At 43.6% G+C, this 24,609-nt stretch overlaps 2 protein-coding genes across 2 annotated transcripts in view; one reads left to right on the plus strand and one right to left on the minus strand.

The window, feature by feature from the left end:
- LOC135101960 (potassium channel subfamily T member 2-like) overlaps nucleotides 1-24,609 on the minus strand; it is a 523,352-nt gene that overhangs the window by 182,711 nt on the left and 316,032 nt on the right.
- The window catches only part of LOC135101961 (Kv channel-interacting protein 1-like), a 35,735-nt gene continuing 15,196 nt past the window's right edge, over nucleotides 4,071-24,609 (plus strand). The window contains exons 1-2 of the mRNA XM_064006427.1: nucleotides 4,071-4,209; nucleotides 23,948-24,407. Of these exons, the coding sequence (XP_063862497.1) occupies nucleotides 24,203-24,407 (205 nt within the window). The 5' untranslated portion in view covers nucleotides 4,071-4,209; nucleotides 23,948-24,202. The remainder of the gene's footprint in view (nucleotides 4,210-23,947; nucleotides 24,408-24,609) is intronic.

The following is a 24,609-nucleotide window of genomic DNA, read 5'->3' on the forward strand; positions in this document are numbered from 1 at the left end:
ATAGACAGGGGAGCGAGGCGACAAGAATGGGGATGTTGTGTGTGTGTCGGGAAATGTATGGGAAAAGGCGTGAGTCGGGAGGGAGATAGAGGGATGGGATGTCGTCTGGGGGAGATAATATTGGGGAAGGAAGACGAATGGTTGGCTGGAAGAGGCGGATCAGGAGGGAGAAATGAGTCAGTGATGAGAGGAAACGATATGACATTAATTTTTATCTAAAACTTCTATTTCGAGGCTGAAACGAAGAAAATAATGTACGCCCGGGTTAAAAACGACTTGAAAAGGATAACCTGAGAGCAGAGAAACAAATAGGCAAGACTTAATACAGAAAAACAAAAAACAAAGACGACTTTTCAACTTTTTCTTCTACCTTGCCTAAAACCTTTACATTCACGAAAGAAACGAGAGGGGAAAGTGCGCACATGGTTAACACAAGACAGGGAAAGATCATACAAGAAAAATGCGGGACAAAAAAAAAAAAAAAACAAGACACGAAAAACAATTACCATGAAGAATGAAAACTGTCACTTCAGATTTGTTCTCATGACAGACACGAAGGGAAAAATTGCACACGCGGACAGAGTGAGGAAGCGATAAGGCCAGTGAGAGAGAGAGAGAGAGAGAGAGAGAGGCATGAAAAAAGACCACATTAATACAGACACAGATAAAGCAGTGCCCGTGGAGGATAATAGTACGCAGATTACATACAATACATCACACTCTACATCATCGGGGTAACGAATAGCCATGGTCATTTAATTAAAGCTCGCACATTCATACTTATATTCATACACAGATCCATACACTTATTCACTCGCATACCTTTCTCATAATTGCGCATCATGACATTCATCTTCTGGCGGCGAAGCAAAATATGTGCTGTTGTGGTCCTTCTCTTTCACTCATCACCACCGGGACCTCACTCAGGTTATTATAATTCCATGCTTAATTTCTTCTTTCATTTACTGTTCCCCTAAGTTCAATAATAATTTACTTTTTTTTCTTTCCTTATTTGCTTTTTATTCTTTGTCATTGGAATTTTATATATGTTTTTTTTTTTTTCTGTTCTCGTCTATACTCTTATGTTCTTCCTTCTTTCCTCTTCTATTACTATTCCGCTTCTTACTCCTCATTCACTTGCCCCTCATCCTTGTCCTCCTCCACGCTGCATTCTTTTCGCTCTCTCATTTTCCTGCCAGAGAACAGTGGATAGGAAGAAACATGGCTTTCATTACACTCCACCTCTCATTTTAAATTAGATTATTGCAAACATCGTAAAAGCTAAAAAGATTTACTGCTGTTTGTCCTTCTATTGTGTTCCTTCGTGTTCTCCCTCCCTCTCCATCTTATGCATACGTTACTACCTTGATGTATTCCCTAAAGACTTCCCTTAATTATACCGGCGTAGGGATAAACACAATTACCAGATTAGTTACCCACATCATTCTTCCTCTTCCTTCTCCTCCTGCCTCTTCTTCCTCCTCCATCTTTCCACCAAGTCCTCGAATTCTCAGGTATAATACATTTCTTTCCATTGCTCTCTCTCTTGCGCTGTTCCCTCGTGTCTTGCAGTCTATATTTCAAAATCCTCTTGCGCTCATCGGTAACAAGAAAAATCCTTTATTTCTTTATTCCTTTACTAGTCCTCTCTCTCTCTCTCTCTCTCTCTCTCTCTCTCTCTCTCTCTCTCTCTCTCTCTCTCTCTCTCTCTCTCTCTTACTTGGCAATTATAATACACATTACGACTCATGAAACGTCTCACAAAATTCATACGCTTAATATCTCCAACAAAATTGCAGTGCATCCCCGTGTCTCAGTTTCCTGCTGCCTGAGGGAGATAAGCGGCGAAGCGACGGAAGGAGCAGGGGAAAGAGAGGAGAGAGGAAAGGAGGGAAAAGGGAGGAGGATGGGTACAGAGGTAGGATGAGTACGCGAATGAGGATTGAAGAGGAGGAGGAGGAGGAGGAGGAGGAGGAGGAGGAGGAGGAGGAGGAGGGAGTGCTGGGATAGGGGAAAAATTGAGGTGTGGTGTGGAAGAGGAGGAAGGGGAAAAGTGAAGGGGACTGGGGAAAAATGGACGGAAGGGATGGAAAAAGAGGAAGAGAAAACGAGAGAGGAGTGCTGAGATTGGGTAGAAGTGAAGGGAAGTGGTGGAAGAAGAGGAAGAAGAGGAGATAGAAGTGATGTGATGGAGAAGTGGAAGGAAGAGGTAGGAGTAACGAAGGAAAGGGAGGTCAGTGTCATGGGTGAGAGCTGAGGTGTGTTACAGACTACTGATCTGTAGGGGAAGCTGTATAGGGAGGGAAGAACTGATATTGGGTGAAGGTGGATGAGGAGTTGGTGAGGCGATAGAGGTGGAAGAAAGTGAAGAGGTCAGCTGGTAAGGTGTTGACGGAAGTGCTATGGTTCCTGTGCAAATTTTAATCAATCAGTCAATCCGTCAGTCAGTCAATCAGTGTCTCTCTCTGCTTGTGTTCACGGCTTACTGCGCCTCCTGAACTGACCGTGCTGCTGACTTGTCGTTCAGGTGTGTTGAAGACGGAAAAGAAAACTCCGAATGAAAGACAACACAAAACAAATAGGAGAGAATAAATAAAGGTAAAGGATAAAATGATAAATGGACTGAAAGAAAGAAAACAAATAAAAGGAAAAAAAACATAAAAGCAAAAAGAGAGATAGAACAAAAGGAGAAAAAAAAGAGAAAAAATGCACAAACGAAAAGTATACACAGGGAGAATGACAGGAGGAAGAATTGCAAAACTAAATAAATACAAATGAAGGATTACAATCATAAAACCTAAGTAATATACAACATTGATAATACAGAAAAGAGACGAAAAATACATAAACAAACAAGGTGTAAATAATGATAATGATGATGATGATAATAATAATAATAATAACAGTAATAATAATAATAACAATAATAATAATAATAATAATTAATAAACGATACATCAGTGAAAATAAAATACTTTTCTCCACTTTTTCATCCTTCTCAGCCACGCTCCTTCAAGTTTAACGAGTAACAAGGTTTTTTTTTTTTTTCAGTGTCATTCCCTTCACCACTACATCCAAAAATACACACACACACACACACACACACACACACACACACACACACACACACACACACACACACACACACACGTTGCGTTGACACTTCATTGAATCAGAGTGGTATTACCTGATGCTAATTAACACATTTTATTATTGCTTTACCTTCACTACACGTCCATGTGACCAGTGAGTCTATTAATACATTTTCCACGCAGTTTTTAAAGGATACTTCAATTTCCTCGCTATGGTGAATAAGCAAATATGCTGCATTTACACTCTTTCTCTCTCTCTCTCTCTCTCTCTCTCTCTCTCTCTCTCTCTCTCTCTCTCTCTCTCTCTCTCTCTCTCTCTCTCTCTGCACGACATAGCTCAATATTCTCATGGTACATTCATGCAAGTACACAACATAATTCGCCACATACATATATTCACATCCACACCACAGGTTCATTGCCCGGCTGTTGTTCTGGATCTGTGTGTGTGTGTGTGTGTGTGTGTGTGTGTGTGTGTGTGTGTGTGATGAGGTGACTAAAATGTTGGTTGTTTCCATATTTACAATGTTTGTTTTTCACCTGCATATTTACATTTTTTAGTTATTTTATCCTCACACTGTTGCATTTTCTCCCATTCCCAATTCGATATACTACACCGTATTACTGCAATATATTCTTTCTTCCATCAATAATCTTCTCTTATCAATATTTTATATGATACAGTACATTTTTTGCTCTTCCTCATACAATTATGGTGGTTCATTATTTCGCGGATCAATTTTTTCCTTCCTTTGCACTCGCACCTCTTTCACCTAAATCCATTACAACACTCCTCTCCTTTCCCCGTATAACCTTTACTCATCATACTCAACAAAGCATAAATTCCCCTTTATTATACTCTATCTATTATCCATTTCTCTTCCTTTCTTTCCCCATTGCTCCTTTTCTTCCCTCTCTCTGCCTCCATCTCCACCAACCATTTCACTCTTTCTCTCCACCTTCCATCATCTAACGTGGTCTCTTTTTCCGTCCCAACAGACACGGCGCTGAAGACAAAGGCACTCTTCACAGCCTGGACGAGTGTGCCGCGCGTGTCCCACTACCACCCCATCTGGCGTTAATTATATTGAGGCAGCGAGAGACAGCAAGACACAAGGTAAAAGTTTTGTGGCCATGTTCCACTGTGGAGGACGAGACAGACAGACAGACAGACAGACAGACAGAGAGAGAGAGAGAGAGAGAGAGAGAGAGAGAGAGAGAGAGAGAGAGAGAGATTGTTTAAAAGGAAGCGTACTGAATGGAGCATAAACAAAAAATAACTATTCAAGATGAATAAAGAATGACTGTTTTTGTAACTACATTCACACACAGAGAGAGAGAGAGAGAGAGAGAGAGAGAGAGAGAGAGAGAGAGAGAGAGAGAGAGAGAGAGAGAGAGAGAGAGAGAGGGAGAGAGAGGCACGTATAATTGAACAACCTTTCCTCCAAGAACCAATCGTGGGGAAAATGGAATTATTTAACATCAGGGACCTCTTTCCGCGCCGCTCGCAGGGGTCTGGCGGCGGCTAATGGAATTAATACCCTCCTCAATGAACGGCGCGAGAGGAACACCTTGCCATCATTTGCTTTCCATTTAGGCGTCTCCTTCTCCTCCCTATCACCGGCAAATCACTTCACATAATTAGACGCCCACTGCCATTATTGCTTTGGTTATGAATTTAATCTACGTGGTTCCATTTAGTCATGTCTTTCTTCCTATCACCAGCAAATCACTTGAAATTACATAACAACTAGCATATTTAGGATATATTGGCTACATTTCGTATATTTAAGCATCTTTCTTCCTCCCTATCACCAGCTAATCAAGTTAAATAATCATGTATCCACTGGCAGAACTAGTTTGGATATAGTGTATAAATTATTCCATAATAAACATTACAATGACCTGTTTGTTCGAGACATCTTGTTCTCCCTCTCACCAGCAATCAACTTTAAATAATTATATACCGACTGGCATTATTATTTTTTTTGGATATATGAACTATTACACATTTTTTTTCAGTTTCATAAAGGAAAATTGAGATGAAGGGAAAGTGTGTGTATAGTTTAGAAGAAAAGATGGGAGAGAAGAAGGATATAGTGAACAGCCAATATCACAATGTACCTGACTACTGCGCAATAATGAGAGAAACGAGAGAGGGTGGTAAGGGAAAAGTGCGTAGCAACGGCCTCGTCCTTGCCTCGTCCGTGCCAGATTTCATCACCGGTTTTACGAGGAAACTTCCTGCAAAAAGAATGTGTTTTCCCGGATGACTTGTAGCATTAGAAACACTGACTCGTTCAAGTTACGCGAGTGACTTCGGACGAGGCAGAACGTTAACGAGACGATGACAAATTATAATTATCGGTGGAATTCATAACTAAATACGGCGCAGAGGCTTCTGTAATATATCTATTTATTTTCTGTCATAGATAAAGGCTGACCGAGGACTAAATAATCGTTCATACAAATCGTGGGACAGCCTTGGTAATCAAAGCCAACTCAGTTTTTATTCACGTACAAACATAGAACCACAAATTTACTATCGATTACCGATGGAAAAAAAAAAGATCCATTTATTCAAAACTTGCGTTCTGTGGTTACAAACTAGGCTAATAAGTCGTGGCAGGCCTACCAACCCCACCACTCTGGAGCCCACATGATGAGGGAGGGGCACGTTTCGAAAAAATACATACTGGAAACTCAATTTTCTTAGTTTTTATTGGAGAGAGAGAGAGAGAGAGAGAGAGAGAGAGAGAGAGAGAGAGAGAGAGAGAGAGAGAGAGAGAATGGAAGGAAGGGAAAGAGAAGAAGGGAATAATAGAAAGGAAAGGAATGGATGGGATGAGAGGAAAGTAGGGGAAGATAAGGGATGGCTGTGAGAGAGCAGGAACAGAGTGAGATTGAGATGAGATGAACAAGAGAAACAGACGACGCACAGTAGAGGAGGAAGTAATCTTTCGGTAAGATTGAAAAGGGGGACTCTCGGACACACACACACACACACACACACAACTGGTGGGTTGGTCACTACAATTACCGAAAAATAAACAATGAAAGACAAACTTATCTGCGTCTTGTATCAACATTATTATTGTCCTTGCGAGGAAACGCAAAGAGAGAGAGAGAGAGAGAGAGAGAGAGAGAGAGAGAGAGAGAGAGAGAGAGAGAGAGAGAGAGAGAGAATCAGGGAAAGGTTCTCTCTCTCTCTCTCTCTCTCTCTCTCTCTCTCTCTCTCTCTCTCTCTCTCTCTCTCTCTCTCTCTCTCTCTCTCTCTGTGTGTGTGTGTGTGTGTGTGTGTGTGTGTGTGTGTATCAACAACTGAAGAGCTCGAACTCTGACCGACAACCTTCACAGAATAGCACAAAAACAACATGAGCAGTCTCTCTCTCTCTCTCTCTCTCTCTCTCTCTCTCTCTCTCTCTCTCTCAAGCACACACACACACACACACACACACACACACACACACACACACATACACATTCTCTATCTTCTAGCATTCCTTTTCTTTCCCCACCTCCCCACCTTCTCTCGCTGTGGCCCCTCGTGAGCAAACACACACACACACACACACACATCTAGCCAGCCAGACTCGCCGCCCGCCTCTTTCTCAGGGTCGAGGCTCCGTCAACACACACCCGGTTGGTTTGTGCTGCTGATTGGTGCGTCTTTTTCCCCTCCTCCCCCCATCCTCCTCCTCCTCCTCCTTCCCTTCAAAAGATTGGTTGTGACCGTGAGGGCGAGAGAATGTTGATCTATCTCGGGTTATACGTCGTTAGTTTTGTGAGCGTCTGAGTATATAACGTGAGGTGTTAAGGTCTCTCTCTCTCTCTCTCTCTCTCTCTCTCTCTCTCTCTCTCTCTCTCTCTCTCTCTCTCTCTCTCTCTCTCTAGTTGTAATCTCATCCCCTGTGAGTTTTCTTCAATTGGAACATTTGTTATTTTTCATTCGAGACGCTGCTGCTTATATGAACTTGGAGAAACTTTCGAATTAACTTTATTGGTTCTGTATTTACCAGCGTCTTGGGGCGCGTTGAGGGAGAGTAAAGGAAAGGGGGAAGACGGAGTGAGAAGACTACGGAGGGAAGTATGGGTAAAATGAGAAAATGATGCATGGGAGTCACCAGAGTGCGGCACGGGAACTAAGGAGACATTAAACACAAAATGAGGAACTGATATTTGAGTTACGAGAGAAACAGGAGAGGGTGTAAAGGAGAGATGAGCTTGAGCAGATAAATGAGAGTACGAGGAACAGCTGGTGTGGATAGTGGAGATGGAAAAGCGGAGGAGAGAGGAAGTGGAAACGAGAGAAAATGTGGCGTGGGTTAGGGAATTTCAAAGAGGGAATAGGCTTGGGACCGGAGGATGAGGTAGGGAGTGGGATGGGGGAAGAAGGTAGCTCATCCTTCAGCGCTTCTAATAACATTACGTCGAGTTATGGAAGGGAGGGGAAGAGGAAGACTGCAGTGTGCATACTCGTACATAGTTGTTCTGAGAAAGAGAGAGAGAGAGAGAGAGAGAGAGAGAGAGAGAGAGAGAGAGAGAGAGAGAGAGAGAGAGAGAGAAAGAGAGAGAGAGAGAGGCCCCGTACAGATCGACTCGGCACCCTAGCCGCGGAACATTCCCCACCATAGGGTTAATAAGGCGAGCAAGAGAAAAACATCTTCGCTTATTGCCTCCTGGAAATTGTACTTCTATTGGGTTCAGGGATGATTGTTATTGCTGGTGCTGTTGCTGCTGCAGTGGGGATGGCTGTTACTGAGGAGTCTTGACTGGTGGTGGGATGTTGTCAAGATTTTAAGGCTAATTTTCTCCTTTACCCTCGGCAGTGATAGTGTTTGACGTGGTGGCAATGATATGCTCCTCCACCACGCAAGTACTTCAGGGGTGAAGGAGGACACACCACTGGCCTACGCGCACCAAAACCACCACATTTCTATACCGCGTAACTTCCCTTCCCCAACACGAGCCTAGAGGCGTTTCTCCTGCGACATTTGTTCCCCAAGATAAGTGTTGCACCGCCTTGTTTACGAATCCACGAACCCTGCCGGCCTCAACAGCTTGTACTGGGGCGGCCCCGCAGCAGCACACGCCATGGCTTGGGCAGCACCGCCTCCCTGCATTTGCTGCCCTCCCTGCTCGCAAACATTTATTCGTAACAAATCACACAAGCAGGGAATAAGACTTTGACGGCCCCACTAATCCTGGTTAGGGCAGCTCGAAGGGCGGCGCCAGCCAGACATTCCAGACTGTAACTATCCCTCCTCGGCGTCAGCAAGGGTGGAAAACCTGGCCTTCACCGGCATCTGCTCACCCTTGTGAATTACAGTTTTCATCACTGGTTTGAGATGCCTGAGTTAGACGCCTCACTGTTTTTCTTCCCTACGTGGCCCCTCACCCCTCACATCACGCCGCCGTAAAGAGGGATGTCCTTTAATTCCTGGGCAGGGCTAGGCGAAGCGCGAGGTTGCAAGCGGCGGAATGAATTAGCGTCCAAATGAAATTGGCAACCGCACCAAAGTTTTTGTACATGTAAACCTGAAATTTATCTCGGTAAATCGTTGTGATTTTATCAAAGGGGTAACACACCTACGCGTCCTGCGCTGGATGGACGACGGCGCCCACCACCCTCGACGGCCACTGAACAGAGGACAGGCGGGGATTGGGAATGCAAGCCTCTTTCCTCCAACTCAGGCTATTCTTGCCTCTCTTTCCCTCCTGTTCTTGATGTTCATGTTTTTCTCTCTTTTATTTTTCGCTGTTGTCGTCACCACCACCACCACGACAATAAAAAAAAAAAAAAAAACTTTTCCGCTTCAATAGAGAAAGAGAGCGAACACAAAAAAAAAAGAGGCGAGTAATAAACACTATGGGCAGTACTGGGAACTTAAAGGTGCTCGGTACCACACACTGACAGGGAGATGATAAAAGAAACCCTAGTAGCAAGGCCACACCAGTCCTGCGAGGCAATGAGTGCACGGAGGAGGTGGAGGGAGAGGGGGGAGTGTAAGGAAGAAAAGGTAATAAGGAGGATATAAGGTGGGTGAATGGGTGGCTCACTACCAGGGAGCATTGGTTACTTGGGTGGGTCGGTGGGTGGGGTGGTGCGGCGCGCGAGTGGGTGAGGTGGGTTTGTGGGTGGGTGGGGTTGGTTAAGGCTCCGATGAGGCACTTTTAAGGTGTGAGGGGCCCTTTTGAGGCGGTGATGTAACTCCTGCCACCTCATCAACGTCGGATAAGCCTGAGAAAGAGCCGATAACCTGTGATTGATGCGGTGAATATACTATGGTTATGAAAATGTCTAAAACACACACACACACACACACACACACACACACACATACACACAACGAACTGGGTCCGCATCTTAAAGTGTTGGACGTAACGTAAAGTCCAGCCAGAACCATAAAGCGTCACTTTCAGGGAGATACTGTCCTTCTCGCACTGAAACACACACACACACACACACACACACACACACACACACACACAGCAGAAAGCACGAACAATAATGTAATCAAAGCGCGTTACATATACAAATGATCGCACTGAAACACACACACACACACACACACACACACACACACACACACACACACAGCAGAAAGCACGAACAATAATATAATCAAAGCGCGTTACATATATAAATGAACGATATATATATATATATATATATATATATATATATATATATATATATATATATATATATATATATATATATATATATATATATATATATATATATATATATATATATATATATAAAATCTTTTTTTATACTATTCCCCATCACATTTTCAACAACACCCCTTTTCCACACAGTGTTTTCGTTATAAATATCCATCACGTATTATTTTTAACACCGTCCTATACCTACAGTAGGGGACGCGCTATAGCCACCTGGATGGGTCGCTGGTTAAAAATAATAAAATTAAAAATACGTAAGCCTCACGTCCCCGCTGGCTGCATTAAATTTCTTTGGGATTTACAGCGCTGTTTGCAGTGAGGCACGATCTTACACACACGAGCCAATCACGGAAATGCGGTAAAAAGGTGCGTGTTTGTGTCTGCCGTGCGACGCAAAATAATTAGAATGGTGCTTTTAAATGCCAGGTATAAACCCCCCTCTACCTACCTGTCCTGTTCCGTGCATCCATTCCTCTGCTTTACTAGGGTCGCGTAGCTTTATCATCATGGGGTTGGTTTTATTTTCTGGTATGCTGTCACGGTAATTAATGGTGTTGTGTCTGTTATGTATTTTATTCCTGTGATGGGTAACTTTATTTCAGCCAAGTTATTTGTTTTGTTTTGTAAGCCAGCAGAGGATTGTAATGGGCTTAAAAAGTAAAGCTGGTTGATATATACGAGTAAATGCTTCCAAAGTCACACAATTTATATTCAGATTGTTTTTTGTACGATGTGCTATTGTGGTCTTTTATCTAAATCTAAGTCGGACAAACTACATGAACCTTGGTGAGTTAAGAAGCCGAGCACGGTTGCTACTGTATGTTAAAAACCCATACTTTTCTTTTATTACAATTTCTAACACTGCTTTCGTAATTCCAAAATTCTACCAAATTCAAAAAATATTTTCTCTTAAGTATATAGCGCGAAATTCAAGCATATCATTAGAAAATGAATAAGTTAAAGTCAATTAATGCATCATCAGAGATAATCTTATTTATGAATACATTTTCGAATGTTCTCTATAACTTCTGCATTATTCCAGCCATTATTGCTGATGAAAACCTAATTCACAAACATATCTCATGTACCGGAGTTTAATATAATAATACGCGTCGACTGGATTCAACGACCTAGTCATTCATCATTCTTTATATCTTACGACCAACTTGATGTTTGTGATCGCTACAAGAATTACTTAAAAAATACTAAGTTCAATAGAAAACGAAGATGAATAGCCTGTCAACTCTTGGCTTTTCGATTCTTACAAGCTCATGAAGATTGCTCAATTTCTTGGTCTAAAGCAAACCATAATACTAATCCCTTCATGCACATTACAGTCCATGACTCAGGTTTACTGTATTCCATTAATCCCACGGCCTCCACTCCTCGGTAAGGTCGGTGGTGTACACCGGATGACCTTGCTTTTACTTCCCAGGCTTGAACAAACAGTGACACAAAGTGCTGCTTTAACCTTGCAGTATATGGTGGCTCGCTGTATACATTCAACGTGTGGAGTATAAAGCGGAGCAAAATATGTAACTATATATATGTAAGCTATGTTATATGAAATATTGCTAGCTTTGATTACCAATACGCAAAGGCTCGCCGCCTCCGTGTGGGTTACATCAGTGTAGCGTCGCCCACACAGGTGAGGGAGGGCACACTTTGGTGGCTGTGCACAGCCACGCCACGCCACCACGCCACGCTATCGCCGAGCTGAGCGAGTGGAACAAAGCGTGTGATCAATTACGAGGACAAACATTTCCTGCATATACTTTGCCGTAAAAAGTCTTTCATGAAATATCCCCTCCGCAAAAAAAAAAAAAAAAAAAAAAAAAACGCTTAGACATACAACACAGTTACGTATACTCGATCAAATTAAAGTGAAATGAATACGAGATGTTTTCCAAAAGTTGTTGTAAGCCTCGTTTCACTAATCGAGTTTATGAATAGTATTTTTGTTATTGCTGCTGCTGCTCCTGCTGCTGTTGTTTAACCATGACGACGGCAGCGGCAAGCTACATACGTGGGGCAAACGAAACTTCAGGAGTGAAGGACTGACCACCACCACCACCACCACCACTGCCAGAAAGGAACAACTAATCTTGCTCCACCACAGTCATACAATACTAACAACATTAACCGATCATGATAAAATTAGACATCTTATTTGCCTATATGGGTAGTACTCAGCGTGTGTACCACTCCTGACAAGTCCAGTTTTGTTAATTATACAAAATGATTTTCACGAAACAAGCGCTAGTTAACCCCTCTCGTCTTCCACGTCACCGTCCATACCGCCCTTGGGGGATATCATGTGAACATGCAACCTACACAGCCCAATAATCGGAATCCAAGCTAAAATAATATGTTTTTGAATGGTAAAAGGAAAACAATAATACAATAAAACGAGAAGTAGTGGTGAAGAGGCCGTGTGGCGTTCCTGCGTCCACCACGGCAGTCTCCACCACCACCACAACACGCCTCACCTCATGCCCATTTATCACGTGCGGCCGCGCTGCCCTCACCTTGCTTCACCTTTGACCTTCATCTGCACTCTTCACTGTCACTTCCTAAGCTGCAACGGATTCAGCACATCGGAAATATGACAGAAATTGCATCCGCCACCCGACACAGCAACAACGGGCTAGTCGTGGGAGGAGGCTGGTCACGTGATCCTTAATTGAGATGCCACGTATCGTTTTCACCTCCCATAAAATAATAATGTCCTAGGGCATTATATTTGCTATGTCTCTTGCCGTGGATGCATCAGGTGTCCCGCTCACTGCACAAAGCCTTCAGGGAACACCTGCGAGGAGACAAAAGTGCATTGCGCAGTCAATACGAGTTCACAGTACAATGTCGTTCCTCTTTCTCTGGCAACTGAACGACCTGAGCCAGAAATGAGACAGTTCGCTCAGGTTCGCTAGTCGCATTCAGGAGCACGAATCGGCTTCCGACGAATCGTGAATTACATACATAATGTCAAGAGTTTTCGGTTACCGCTGCGCCATTACCAGCCAGCTATAAAGAAGGGCGTCGCTGGCAGCACTGAGACCAGCGACACATTATTATACTCGTAGTCTGGCTGCGAACACATTAGCTGTTCCTCTGCCTCGCATCATTTGGCGGTTCATTTCACACGAAGCACGTGATACAGTATAACTTCGCAGTCAATGTCTGTGAGCCACGTAAGGCCTGGGCAGTTAGAAAACGAGTAAGTGTTATGCTTATATTTAAAGCTATAAGAGTATACATTGCATAAAAAATAAATAAATAAATCGTATCAAATGAAAGCAGTATAATTTTCTAGTGATACAACTGTCATGATCTAACAAGGTTCTCAGGCATGAATTATTTTGCCCTGCCGCTAACCTCTAGTACATTTAAAAAGATCCACATTTTTTTTCCTTGAACTGCCTGCATGGGATAGCGTGCATATAACCACAGAATCACACAACACACTTTAAATGACAATAAATGCATTGTTTATTAACCTACAAACAAGTACATGCGAACTGGAGAGAGAGAGAGAGAGAGAGAGAGAGAGGAGGAGGTGGGGGGTTTTCGGGGGAAGGTAATGGCATGCGATACGTAACACCAACTGGTTCGTATGCATTCAGTGACGCGCCTCATTCCAAGACTCACTGGCAACTGGAAGCCTCAACACACCTTTCGTTTTATCAATAAGAGAGAACCTACGGAAGGGGGGAAGAAGGGGATTAAAACCGACTGAATCTGATTATTCCTTTTCCTTCTAAATGTCTCATAATGATAATGGTGGTAGTAGTCGTGGTGGTGGTGGTAGTAGTAGTAGTAGTAGTAGTAGTAGTAGTAGTAGTAGTAGTAGTAGTAGCAGCAGTAGTAGTAGTAGTAGTAGTAGCAGGTAGTAGTAGTAGTGGTAGTAGTAATAGTAGTAGTAGTAGTAGTAGTAGTAGTAGTAGTAGTAGTAGTAGTAGTAGTAGTAGTAGTAGTAGTATGTTGTTGCTGTTGTTGTTGTTGCTGTAGTAGAAGTAGCAGTAATTGTAATAGTAGTAACAGTAGTAGTAGTAGTAGTAGTAGTAGTAGTAGTAGTAGTAGTAGTAGTAGTAGTAGTAGTAGTAGTAGTATGTTGTTGCTGTTGTTGTTGTTGCTGTTGTTATTATTGCTGTTGTTCATACTATTCTAGCAATAACAACGACAACAACCAAAATAACAATGTCATAGTGCTCTCACTATAGTACTAACATTATTGTAATAACTGTAATCGATGTCGCTGCTATTGTTGTCTGTGGTGTCAGCGCCCCCGTGGACGCTGCCGCCACTCCCGCATCTCCATGTCTTACCTATTAAGCAAACACTTTCAAGGAAATTCTTATAAAAAACATGTCCCTGAAGTCCCTGAAGTCGCTTTCTTACTCATATTTCACACTGATCCTACTTCTTCAAAGACCTTCCCTCCAAGATACCTCCTGCAACAGCAACTCCATCTCCTTGCATGTCATACCAATATCTCTCTTCTGTAACACATCTGAGCGCCACACACTCCACACTGTGTATTGGCTCACCGAGAGATTTTCAAGAAAGGCCGAGGAGTTGAAAGAATACTCGACCAACTGCTTTTCATCCACTAAGTTTTTGTCCTACTCAGAAGAATTCATATCGCGACAGTGTCAACTTGTTCAGGTCACGAGCAAGGGACTGGATGGACCGCGGTACAGAAAACGTTCGGAGGTTGTCGCCCCCGAACCACCGAGACTCCCCAGGCCAGTGATACAGGCACACACCGGCTCAAGCGGTGTGTGCGAATGCAACAAAAGAGGAAGTTGGAAACGCGAATACCCTGGGATGCGGGAAGGGACTGCCGTAAAACAAAACGTTAGTTGAAAGCAGTTTTCTGCGTCAATGTGTGTGTGTGTGTGTGTGTGTGTGTGTGTCCATGTCGACGGACGAAAAGAGACCTTGAAAAATCGTTAGAACCGAACTTCTACTTCTGCTACACTCGCTGTGGATAAACAAGTTCCCAGTGCACAGCTGTGGGAAGGTGGAAATTAGCTATACATGAGGAAGGTGGGCGGGCTTGGTGAGACGTGAAAAAATGGCTGGTTCAAGGGAGGAAGGCGTGAGAGAAAAACAATTTTAGTGCACAGTGGCCATGGAGACCATAAAGGTGCATGGCGGGACGAACGGAAGGCAGGAGCAAGGGGCCGATAGAGTGGAGGGGAGGACAGGCGGAAGAGGGGATGATAGGAAGAGTAGATGTAGGGGTGACTGGGGTTGGCAGAAGTGGATTGTAAGTGATTTAGGGAAGGGAAGGGCGGGTGTGGAACAGCACGGCCGGATTTCGAGGATCTGTGGCACATGATATATTTTTTTTGCATTTGAATGCTAACAAGAGGCACGTTTGAGAATTATTTGCACGGGAGGAGGGATGCAGCAGCCCCTCTAGAGGCCAGCCCCTCTAGAGACCTTGTTTTTACACCCCGATTGGTATTAGCTAGACTCATCGTAACGCAGATTCCCATGTTAACCAGCAACACAATATAACATTGCCCTCAGCCTCCCACGCCAGCACCGCGCAACACAGTGAGTGCCTGTGCTTGGCTGCAACACTACACGCTCCCTAAAGTTCATAGAAAAAAAAAACAATTACACAAGCAGTTCACCTCGTCATTCCCCAGATTGCCAACAACTTCGTTAACTCACAACGCTTCTTGCCTTGCTCCCGCCCGGCGCGCCTCGTCCTATACCGCGACCGGACTCGGCCATGATGAAACCAATCAACTCTTCCGCCGCAGCCATGAGCACAGGCCATGGGCGGCACAGGACTACCAGATCTAAATGTGAAAGGATTTCATCTCTACTTCGAAGAAAAAAAAAAAAAAGACGAATCTCCACAGCAGTTTTCTTTTTCCTTCCTTATGAAGACCACATCTGTGTGTGTTCATCAGAGGGAAGTGGTCTTGCCTTTCATCCGAGATCATATGTGAAGTTTAAAAAACATGAACAATATATCATTCTGGTTTTCCCACTACGTGTCTCATACATGTGTTCTGCCCTGCTGTCGTGGCCGTGACGTGTGGTGACACGCGGGAGTGTGGTACACGAAATGTTCCTCAGCGAGAGGGTGTCCCGCCCCTCCACTACCGCTATTGTGAGGACACGGCGTGGCGTGCGGCGCGGATGTTGTTTTAAAAACTCCAATTAATGTTACGACCATTAAGACCTACAACGCCGTATATCACCCGTGATATACACTTTTTTTTTCAGAATTTGTTGCTAATATATTAGTTTCTGTCATATTTTTAATCCGTCATCCCGATTAATTTCCGGAGCCTGACGGCCATCGAGACACTGCGTCGAAATATTTCTTTTTGCACGCGACAGATTTGAATTTAACAATAAAGATGACATTTGTAAATTAATTCGCTGAAAAACGTTGAATCTTTTCCACAGTGGAAACGTATTTCCTTTTCAGTACATAAAAATAAATTTAAAAAACGAATTATGTTCGTCAAAACAATGAAAATAGTATATACATGGTAGTCATTAAAAAAATAATCACTACAAAATGGAATAAAATAATGATTTTTTCTCGCCCTAAAACTAGCAATAAAACACGACCTTTCCAGCAGCCAGTGTTTGTATTCCGTGTGACAAGGAAAGAGACGCAAGATCGCCAGCGTGGAAACTCCATTGCTAATGAGGGTGTGTGGTGAATATTCATTTACTTTATATTAGCAAGGTAGAGGGAGGGTCGAGGTGGGTGTAGGGCGGGGGCACGAACGGGTAGGGGGCGGTGGCAGGGCGTGGGGAGCAAGGTGATGAAAGGTCTGAATATTCATGTGAGCGGCGGTACTGCAATAGACTGAACCGAGCTGAGTGTTTGAGCGATACGACTTCCATTCCAGCCACACTTTGCTAACACAGCATTACTTTCTACTCCTACTTTATACTCTCTCTCTCTCTCTCTCTCTCTCTCTCTCTCTCTCTCTCTCTCTCTCTCTCTCTCTCTCTCTCTCTCTCTCTCTCTCTCTCTCTTTCTCCTCGACAGCATGATCACATTTTTAATATCGTTCCCATCCCTCCCCACTTACACCCCCACGCCACTATCTTCCTTTCACCTCCCCGGAGTTACCATTGCTCCACCACCACCACCATCACCACTACCACCACCACCATCTCCTCCTCGTCTCCCAGTCAATAACGCGGCACAATAACGCCACGGGCTGAAGGTTTTGTCGCCTGGCCCATAATACCTTGTGTGCACCTCCTACAGCATCTCCTTCAGCAGAGGCGGCTCTGATTACCACAATGGCCTGGCTTTTTCCTTTCTCACTTTACCGGCCGGCGGCTCTCCCTTTTGTCTCTCCAAGGCCCCATTGTCTTGGACTCATTTATATGACTAATTAATTTTATATTCCTTAGTTTCACCTGACGAGTGGGCGACTGGCAGGTGTGCTGCTGCGAGTACCCGAAGGTGAGATAGGAGGGATCGTTAAGTCTTCTTCTGGGGGCATTACGTCTTACACTCTTACGTAAAGCTCTCGCTCGAAGTGCTTCTAGATTAAGTTATTCTCATTACGGCACCCCTGTGGTAAGGGAATACAATCTGGCCACACACACACACACACACACACACACACACACACACACACACACACACACACACACACACACACACACACAAACACAATGTCGTTGAATTTAAGGAACACTGCCACTGTATTCTCTGTATGTTCATAAAAAAAAAAAAGATAAAAAAAATATGACTAAAGGGGAAGATACGAGTGGATTAGCGACCTCTTCCCTGTATTTCCTCCGTGGTCTTATTTCCGTGAGACAAGAGATTATGTAAACGCCTCGTCTCGGCTACCTTCCTCTAAGGTGATTTCAGTCCTGTATATCCCCTGCACTACAAGATCATTTTTTCCCATAATCACCTACAGCTTTTTGGTCACAAGTTTGTACTACTGCCGTTCAGATGCATGTAACTTAGTAGCCTACAAAAGACAGAGTCGAGTTCCTATTCTCTCTATTTTTCTGTCTATCCATGTAATTGTTTCTCTCTCTCTCTCTCTCTCTCTCTCTCTCTCTCTCTCTCTCTCTCTCTCTCTCTCTCTCTCTCTCTCTCTCTCTCTCTCTCTCTCTCTTTCAGCAGCTCAGTGAATGTCAACAAAGGAAAACCATAACACTAAAAGGGATATATAAGATTAAAAGAAAAAAAACAACATACTCGTAAACACACACACACACGTAATCCGTATCATACAACACAAAGGTAAGGAAAGCCTTTCTTAATCCCTTTCTTCCTCTCCCATATACACACACCCCACCCCCTTCAACCCCTAATGGCACACCCCACCCCACACACTCCCCTCCCACCACTGCCCCACCTTTAGTATACGTGTTCACAACCATTTCAAGTCAGGGTTGTAGACTCTTAAACACTCCAGCAGCCTAATTCCGAACTTTTATTGTGGGACGAGAATGCTTGGGCGCCGCAATGAGTGCCGCTCGGGACGCCGGGAACGTGCCGCCGCGAAGAACTTGAGACAGACAGCAGTTCAGAGAGGCGTTAAGAGAGGTGTAGTGGGAGCGGCGGATCAGATGGGTTTCTTCTTACCTGGGAGGAATAGAGCCGCAGGGACGAAGAAGACTAGGAAGACGATAACAGGAGCAGGAAGTGAGGGAAGTGTGCGAGAAGAGGAGAGAGAGTGCAAGAAAAAAGAAAAAGAAATAACTGAAGGAGGCGTCGCGGGAAAGGGCGGTCGTGACAGCGGCGACCACTTACTTACCTCCTCATTGTCACTTTAATCTCTGCAAACTTCCAACACTTTCACCCCCCAACTTTTTAACAAGAATATTCACACATGCTCCAAAGTCTTCTAAAGAAAAACTAAATCAACTTTTACTCAGTGATGGCCGGGTTAACCAGACACACAACTTTCATTCACAGCCTACGTACTTCCAGCAGAAAACCTTCGACAGGGAGATGGAGAGAAAAAAAAATATATATATATATCAAAAAAAGTTTTATTTGAATGTTTTTAGAAATAGGAGCTTTCATCTTAATTTTCCTATATTCCTTACATCCACCTACTTCCTCTTCCCTAAATATACAGAACAAACAACACACAAATGCCTGACAAGTTTGAAAGGAAAACAAACGTCTGGCTGTGGATAATAATACTAATAAATGAAAAGAGAACTCAAAATACATATAAAAAAAAAAAAGTTACTGAACACCATAACAACGAAAACCAACAAAACCAATTACACTCGATTTTGTTTTCCCTATCAAGTTATTCATGCCACCTCTCCTTCCCTCGGCGCCCTTACACGTCTCCCTTCCATACGTGGGTGCCCTCTCCCCTTATTCTCCCCACCCACTCCCTCACCCTACCTCACCCGCCCTTCACGAGGATCGTCTTAACTGGAGGGGAAGGGTGCAAGGAGGGAAGGGAATGGCGAGCTGAAGGAGGAGAGGGAAGGAGAGGAGGGGAGGGGAGGGGAGGAGAGGAGAGGAGGGGAGGAGAGGAGGGGAGGCGGTAAGGGAAGATGTCAAGGGCGTTGCAGTTGGATTTGAAAGGGTCGCCTCCTCTCCCTCCCCCTCCACCTCCGCCTCCTCCCCCTCTTCTTCCTCCTCCTCCTCCTCCTCCTCCTCCTCCTCCTCCTCCTTTACTTCTGTTGTTAGAGACCCACAGGGCGCTTCCTCCGTCAATACCCAATTATTCATGCAGCGTACAGGAGTCCTCTCTCTCTCTCTCTCTCTCTCTCTCTCTCTCTCTCTCTCTCTCTCTCTCTCTCTCTCTCTCTCTCTGTCTGGTCTGCGTTAATAATGGTGTAGTGCAATGTTGTTGTGCTGGTGGTGGTGGTATTAATATTATAGTATGGTATAATACGGCATAGTAGTAGTAGTAGTAGTAGTAGTAGTAGTAGTAGTAATGAAGGTGGTGGTGATAGTAATACTGTGTTGTGGAGTTGTTGTGTATGATGTAGTTTACAGTGGTCTTAGGTGCTGTGGAGTGATGGTGTGAGGCGGTCATGTGCCACGTGTTGCGGCTGAGTGGTGTGAGTCGTCAGGTGTGGTGTGAAGTGATGCAGTAATACGACAATCGAAGACAAGCTGACAAGGTTCCCCTTTAATGGCCACATCAAGGACACTCTCTTAGTGCACAGGGGCTTGGAAGGTGGCAAGCGGGAAGCAACGGATTTACACGGCATAATAATAACGCTTGTGATCTCACCGACAAGTATGACCAGGAACCAATAACTATGAAACAAACATGCAGTAAGAAAGACGTACACTGTATAACTCTATCCCTGACTTTTCTTCAACTTTCCTGTAACTTCCACAATTATGACAGATGAATATCAGACACCTCTAAAACTAAACTGACCAACCTGACTGTAAACCCTTTTTAAAAATCTCTTTGGGAACGGTAAAGGGTTTTTCTTCTCGTTTTTATATCTCTTAGGTAGTCGTCTTCATATGAAAAAACGCGCAGGATAATTTCACCATTCTAGTATTCTATCATAAGGAAGGTGAAGTGTTAATAAAAGCGGCATAGATTTTCATTGATGAGCATAATACACAAAGTAATGTGGTGAGGTGGTATTAGCAGTGGTGAATAAGGCAATATGGTGATGGTGATGGTGGAGATAGTAGTAGAGATGAAGGGAATATATAGAAAACACTGTGGTGATGAAAGGGGAAGCAGTGGTGAGATGGTATTGGTAGTGGTGATGATACGAGTAACAAGGAAGCCAGAGTAATGGTGGTGGCGGTGATGAGAGAGAAAACAGTGATGAGGCAGTATTGGTTGTGGTGATGATAACGAGAAGAGCAGGGTGGTGAGCTGGTAATGGTGGTGGCGATGGTGAAGGGGAGGCATGAGTGCGCCACGCCTGCAGTGAGTGGGCCAGCCTGCCTGCATGGGTGAATATTTGAAGGTAATTGACCCGTACCTCAGAGCAACAAAGGGAGACGAGCAGGGGACGGGGAAAGTTATCACGTCAAAACCGATACTTGGAGAAAACCTTTAAAGCCTTAGTGTCATTAGTAACCATATTTCATTCCCGGAAGTGACGGTAAAGATTGCATGGGTGTGAAAAATTGAGGATGCGCACGGAACTGGAGTCGGAAATTGCCAGTCTCTATATAGCGTAAGGAAGGAAATGGGAGGCAGATAAATGGATTAGTATCATCGGCAGCCAAATTTTATTCCTGGGAAGTGAATGTAAAGATTGCATGGGTGAAAAATTGAGAATGCGCACGAAAGATAACTCCAATCAGAAACTAACAGTACTTATTATAAAGAAGCAAAGAAGTTCGGAAGTAGATGAATATACATGGGTTCGTGTATAGTATTATGTCACTGTATTCGCACACAGAGGCTCATACATACCGACGTTTACTGAAGTTTTCTTTAAATTTAACGGTTTTTTTTTTTCTTTTACCTGATCGTCTTTGCTAATTTACTTGGTTTTATTTTGTCCATTTTCCCGCTGTTTTATGGTGTGTTTTAATTTGTTACTGTACTCAAATTTGGCCCACTGAGTGAATTTATTAATATATTTGATATGCATGCGTGTGACGAATAGAAAATATCTGTCTCTATCTGTATGTGCGTGTGTGTGTGTGTGTGAATGGGTTGTATCGGCGAGAAGCGAGGGCGCAGGGTGACCAGAGAGAGCAGGGTGTGCAGGGTGAGCAAGCTGTGCAGGGTGAGCAGGCTGTGCAGGGTGTGGGCTAGAAGGCGGAATTAACACCATTTCATGAGCGCTGGAAATAAAGTGAGCAGCAGCGTGAGCCATTCACCGACTGCCCAGGCCTCGCATACTGATGCTGTCCAGCGGCCTCGATGAAAGAAAGAGAAAAGAGTCTGAATGGGCAAAAGAAAAGATAGAAAAAAGAAGAAAAACAGTCAAGAAAAACAGTCTTATTTGCATATTTTGTTGAATCGGATCCTGTCTGTGTTTTTCTTGTTACTTTTTCTCACTCATTCTTTTTCCAAACGTGGCTTATATTTTTACAGTGGATTCGCTTTTATCTAAAGTACAGAGGCAGGTAAAGGAACGCTGATGGTGAATGTTTTCATCTGCTGCAGTGTCTATATAGGTTAGTTTCTCCATCCATTACTGTAACACACACACACACACACACACACACACACACACTCTCTCTCTCTCTCTCTCTCTCTCTCTCTCTCTCTCTCTCTCTCTCTCTCTCTCTCTCTCTCTCTCTCTCTCTCTCTCCCAATCCCATACCGTCAATTTATCGATTATTTACAGTTTCTCCTTTTATGTCGAAATACTTCTCTTTCCATCTATCCTCTTTTGATGAGCGGTATCTTTATAATTCAATCGTTTTTCCATCAGTTTTTAACCATTTCAATTTAGTTTTTTTTTTTTTTTTTAATTCCTTATATTGCCTCTTTCCTTCCACTGCAACCACATTTCAAAACATTTTTTTTTTTTATTACTTTTTAATCGTTACCGCTTATTTCAATTCACGTGTACTGTAGCTATTGATAACTTACGTAAAAGACAGACTATATACCTTTGATAATCCTCTTCTGACTCACCTTTTCCTTACCACTAGCCACTACCAAGAAAACTATAGCTATTAATATCCTCCTTTACCTCACCACCACCACCACCACCACCACCACCCCCACGACCACCACCACGTCTCATTTTTGTCCTTCCTTCGGGTTACCTTCGTAGCATCCCAGGCACAGGCGGCACATTGATTGTATCGGAAGGTCCTGCGGCGACAACCAGTTCATTAAGGGTTCCGGCACTTCACAAACACACACTTTGTTGTCTCATCACGAGCTGGTATTGACTTAAGAGAGAGAGAGAGAGAGAGAGAGAGAGAGAGAGAGAGAGAGAGAGAGAGAGAGAGAGAGAGAGAGAGAGAGAGAGAGAGAGAGAGAGGATTATATATAGGAATAGATGACAATGAATGCAGATAGAATTAGTCATTACACACTTTGCTTGTATCTTTTTCACAGAGAGAGAGAGAGAGAGAGAGAGAGAGAGAGAGAGAGAGAGAGAGAGAGAGAGAGAGAGAGAGAGAGAGAGAGAGAGAGAGAGAGAGAGAGAATGGGCAAAAGGTGCCGGTTCATACATACAAAAGTTTGGAATTGTTGGAAAATCTTTCGTAACTGTGTGTGTGTGTGTGTGTGTTTGTGTGTGTGTGTAAAGTGAGACAGCCAGACAGCCACATAAAATACAAACAGGCAAACTAATCTAAACATACGGCCAGTTTAATAATATATCCGTGAAATATACATAATGATTTTCTCACTCTCTCTCTCTCTCTCTCTCTCTCTCTCTCTCTCTCTCTCTCTCTCTCTCTCTCTCTCTCTCTCTAAAGCAAAATGCAGGTGGAGGAGATACGTATATATTTCCAGGGATAATATTCAACCCTCTTGTCGCTTTCATTTCCGCTTGAATGAAAAAAAAAAATAAAGTGAAGTGTTTATTTTTTATCTCTTTCTTTCGGCGAGTTTGAATATTATCATTTGACGGATTTCAAATAACTTTCCTGGCCTTGCCTTGTATGGCTCTTGTGTTATTTATGTTACTAAGAACGCTATATCTGGCTCTTTGTCTGTTTGTCTCGCGTTAACTGAGAGATGAAGCTACGAAATGCCATTGAACGAGGAATAGACAATATTATGTTACTTCCATTTTTTTTTTTTACCTATGTCCATACTCACGTAAATACAGATAAATAAATGGATAAATAAATAAATAATAAATAACAACAGTCAAGATTATATTTATGATTACAATAGAAATTTCAGAGTATCACATAACGCACTTGGTTCATTATTTTGCGTTGATGCTGACTACATGCAGAACTTTGTGGAATGATAGAGGAAGCGTTTGTCCCGTATTCATAAACGTTCCAGGATTTCATACAAAAATACTTCAAAAGGCCACAAACATTATTAGCCGGGTTCTGGTAAGTGTTTTCCCATATTGATAATGCTAAATCTTTGTCATACTATCAACAGAATAATGAAACACCCTTCAAGTCCCAATTATCTTCCATTACATCGTGTAGAAAGTAATCGAAGTAAAACACTAAAAGGCTTAATAATACAGGCCTTTGTCTCATGGTGGAATCAGGGCCTAATAATGATGCAAACTATGTCACTTTCTTGCAGATGCAGCTGAGCGCCAATGTGATGGAGACCTGGAGGCTGACCGAGCTGTGAGGCGCTGAGGGAGTGAGGGCGGGGTGTGCTTGAGGGGGTAGCACACCATGTCAAGCCCGGTGGAGGACCCACACAGTGTCCCCAGCCCTGCACACGCCACAGAAAACGCGTGCTGTGACCCTGATTCCTGCCACAACAGGCAGTAAGTGGGTTCAAATCGCCGTTCGAGTCGCCGAAAAGCCTCCGCGGCTCCTCTAAGGCAAGATGTATGGAATGGTGGGCGGCGGGGGCGGGGCGTCGGGGACCGGCAGCAACAAGTCTAATTCTCGACGCAACACGCAATACCGCTCCTCTGCCAACGCTGCCGCAGGCGCCTCCTCCGGGGGAGTGAGCCGCCCTTCCAGGTCCCTCTACCGACGACTCCTAACCTTCATTAAGCAGGCGTGGACAGGAGTCAAATTTGGCTCAGGTGAGTAACTAAAAGTCGATTGTTGTTCCTCATACGGATGAAAATGGCTAACTGACTGACTGACTGATTGACTGATTGATTGATTGATTGATTGACTGACTGAATGACTGAATGAATGCTACGGTGCCGTAAAAGTAAAAGTGGATCTGAGATGTAAGAATCAATGTAGTAAATATATATATATATATATATATATATATAT

The sequence above is a fragment of the Scylla paramamosain genome, chromosome 7, assembly GCF_035594125.1.
Source record: "Scylla paramamosain isolate STU-SP2022 chromosome 7, ASM3559412v1, whole genome shotgun sequence".
Taxonomy (NCBI): Eukaryota; Metazoa; Arthropoda; class Malacostraca; order Decapoda; family Portunidae; genus Scylla; species Scylla paramamosain.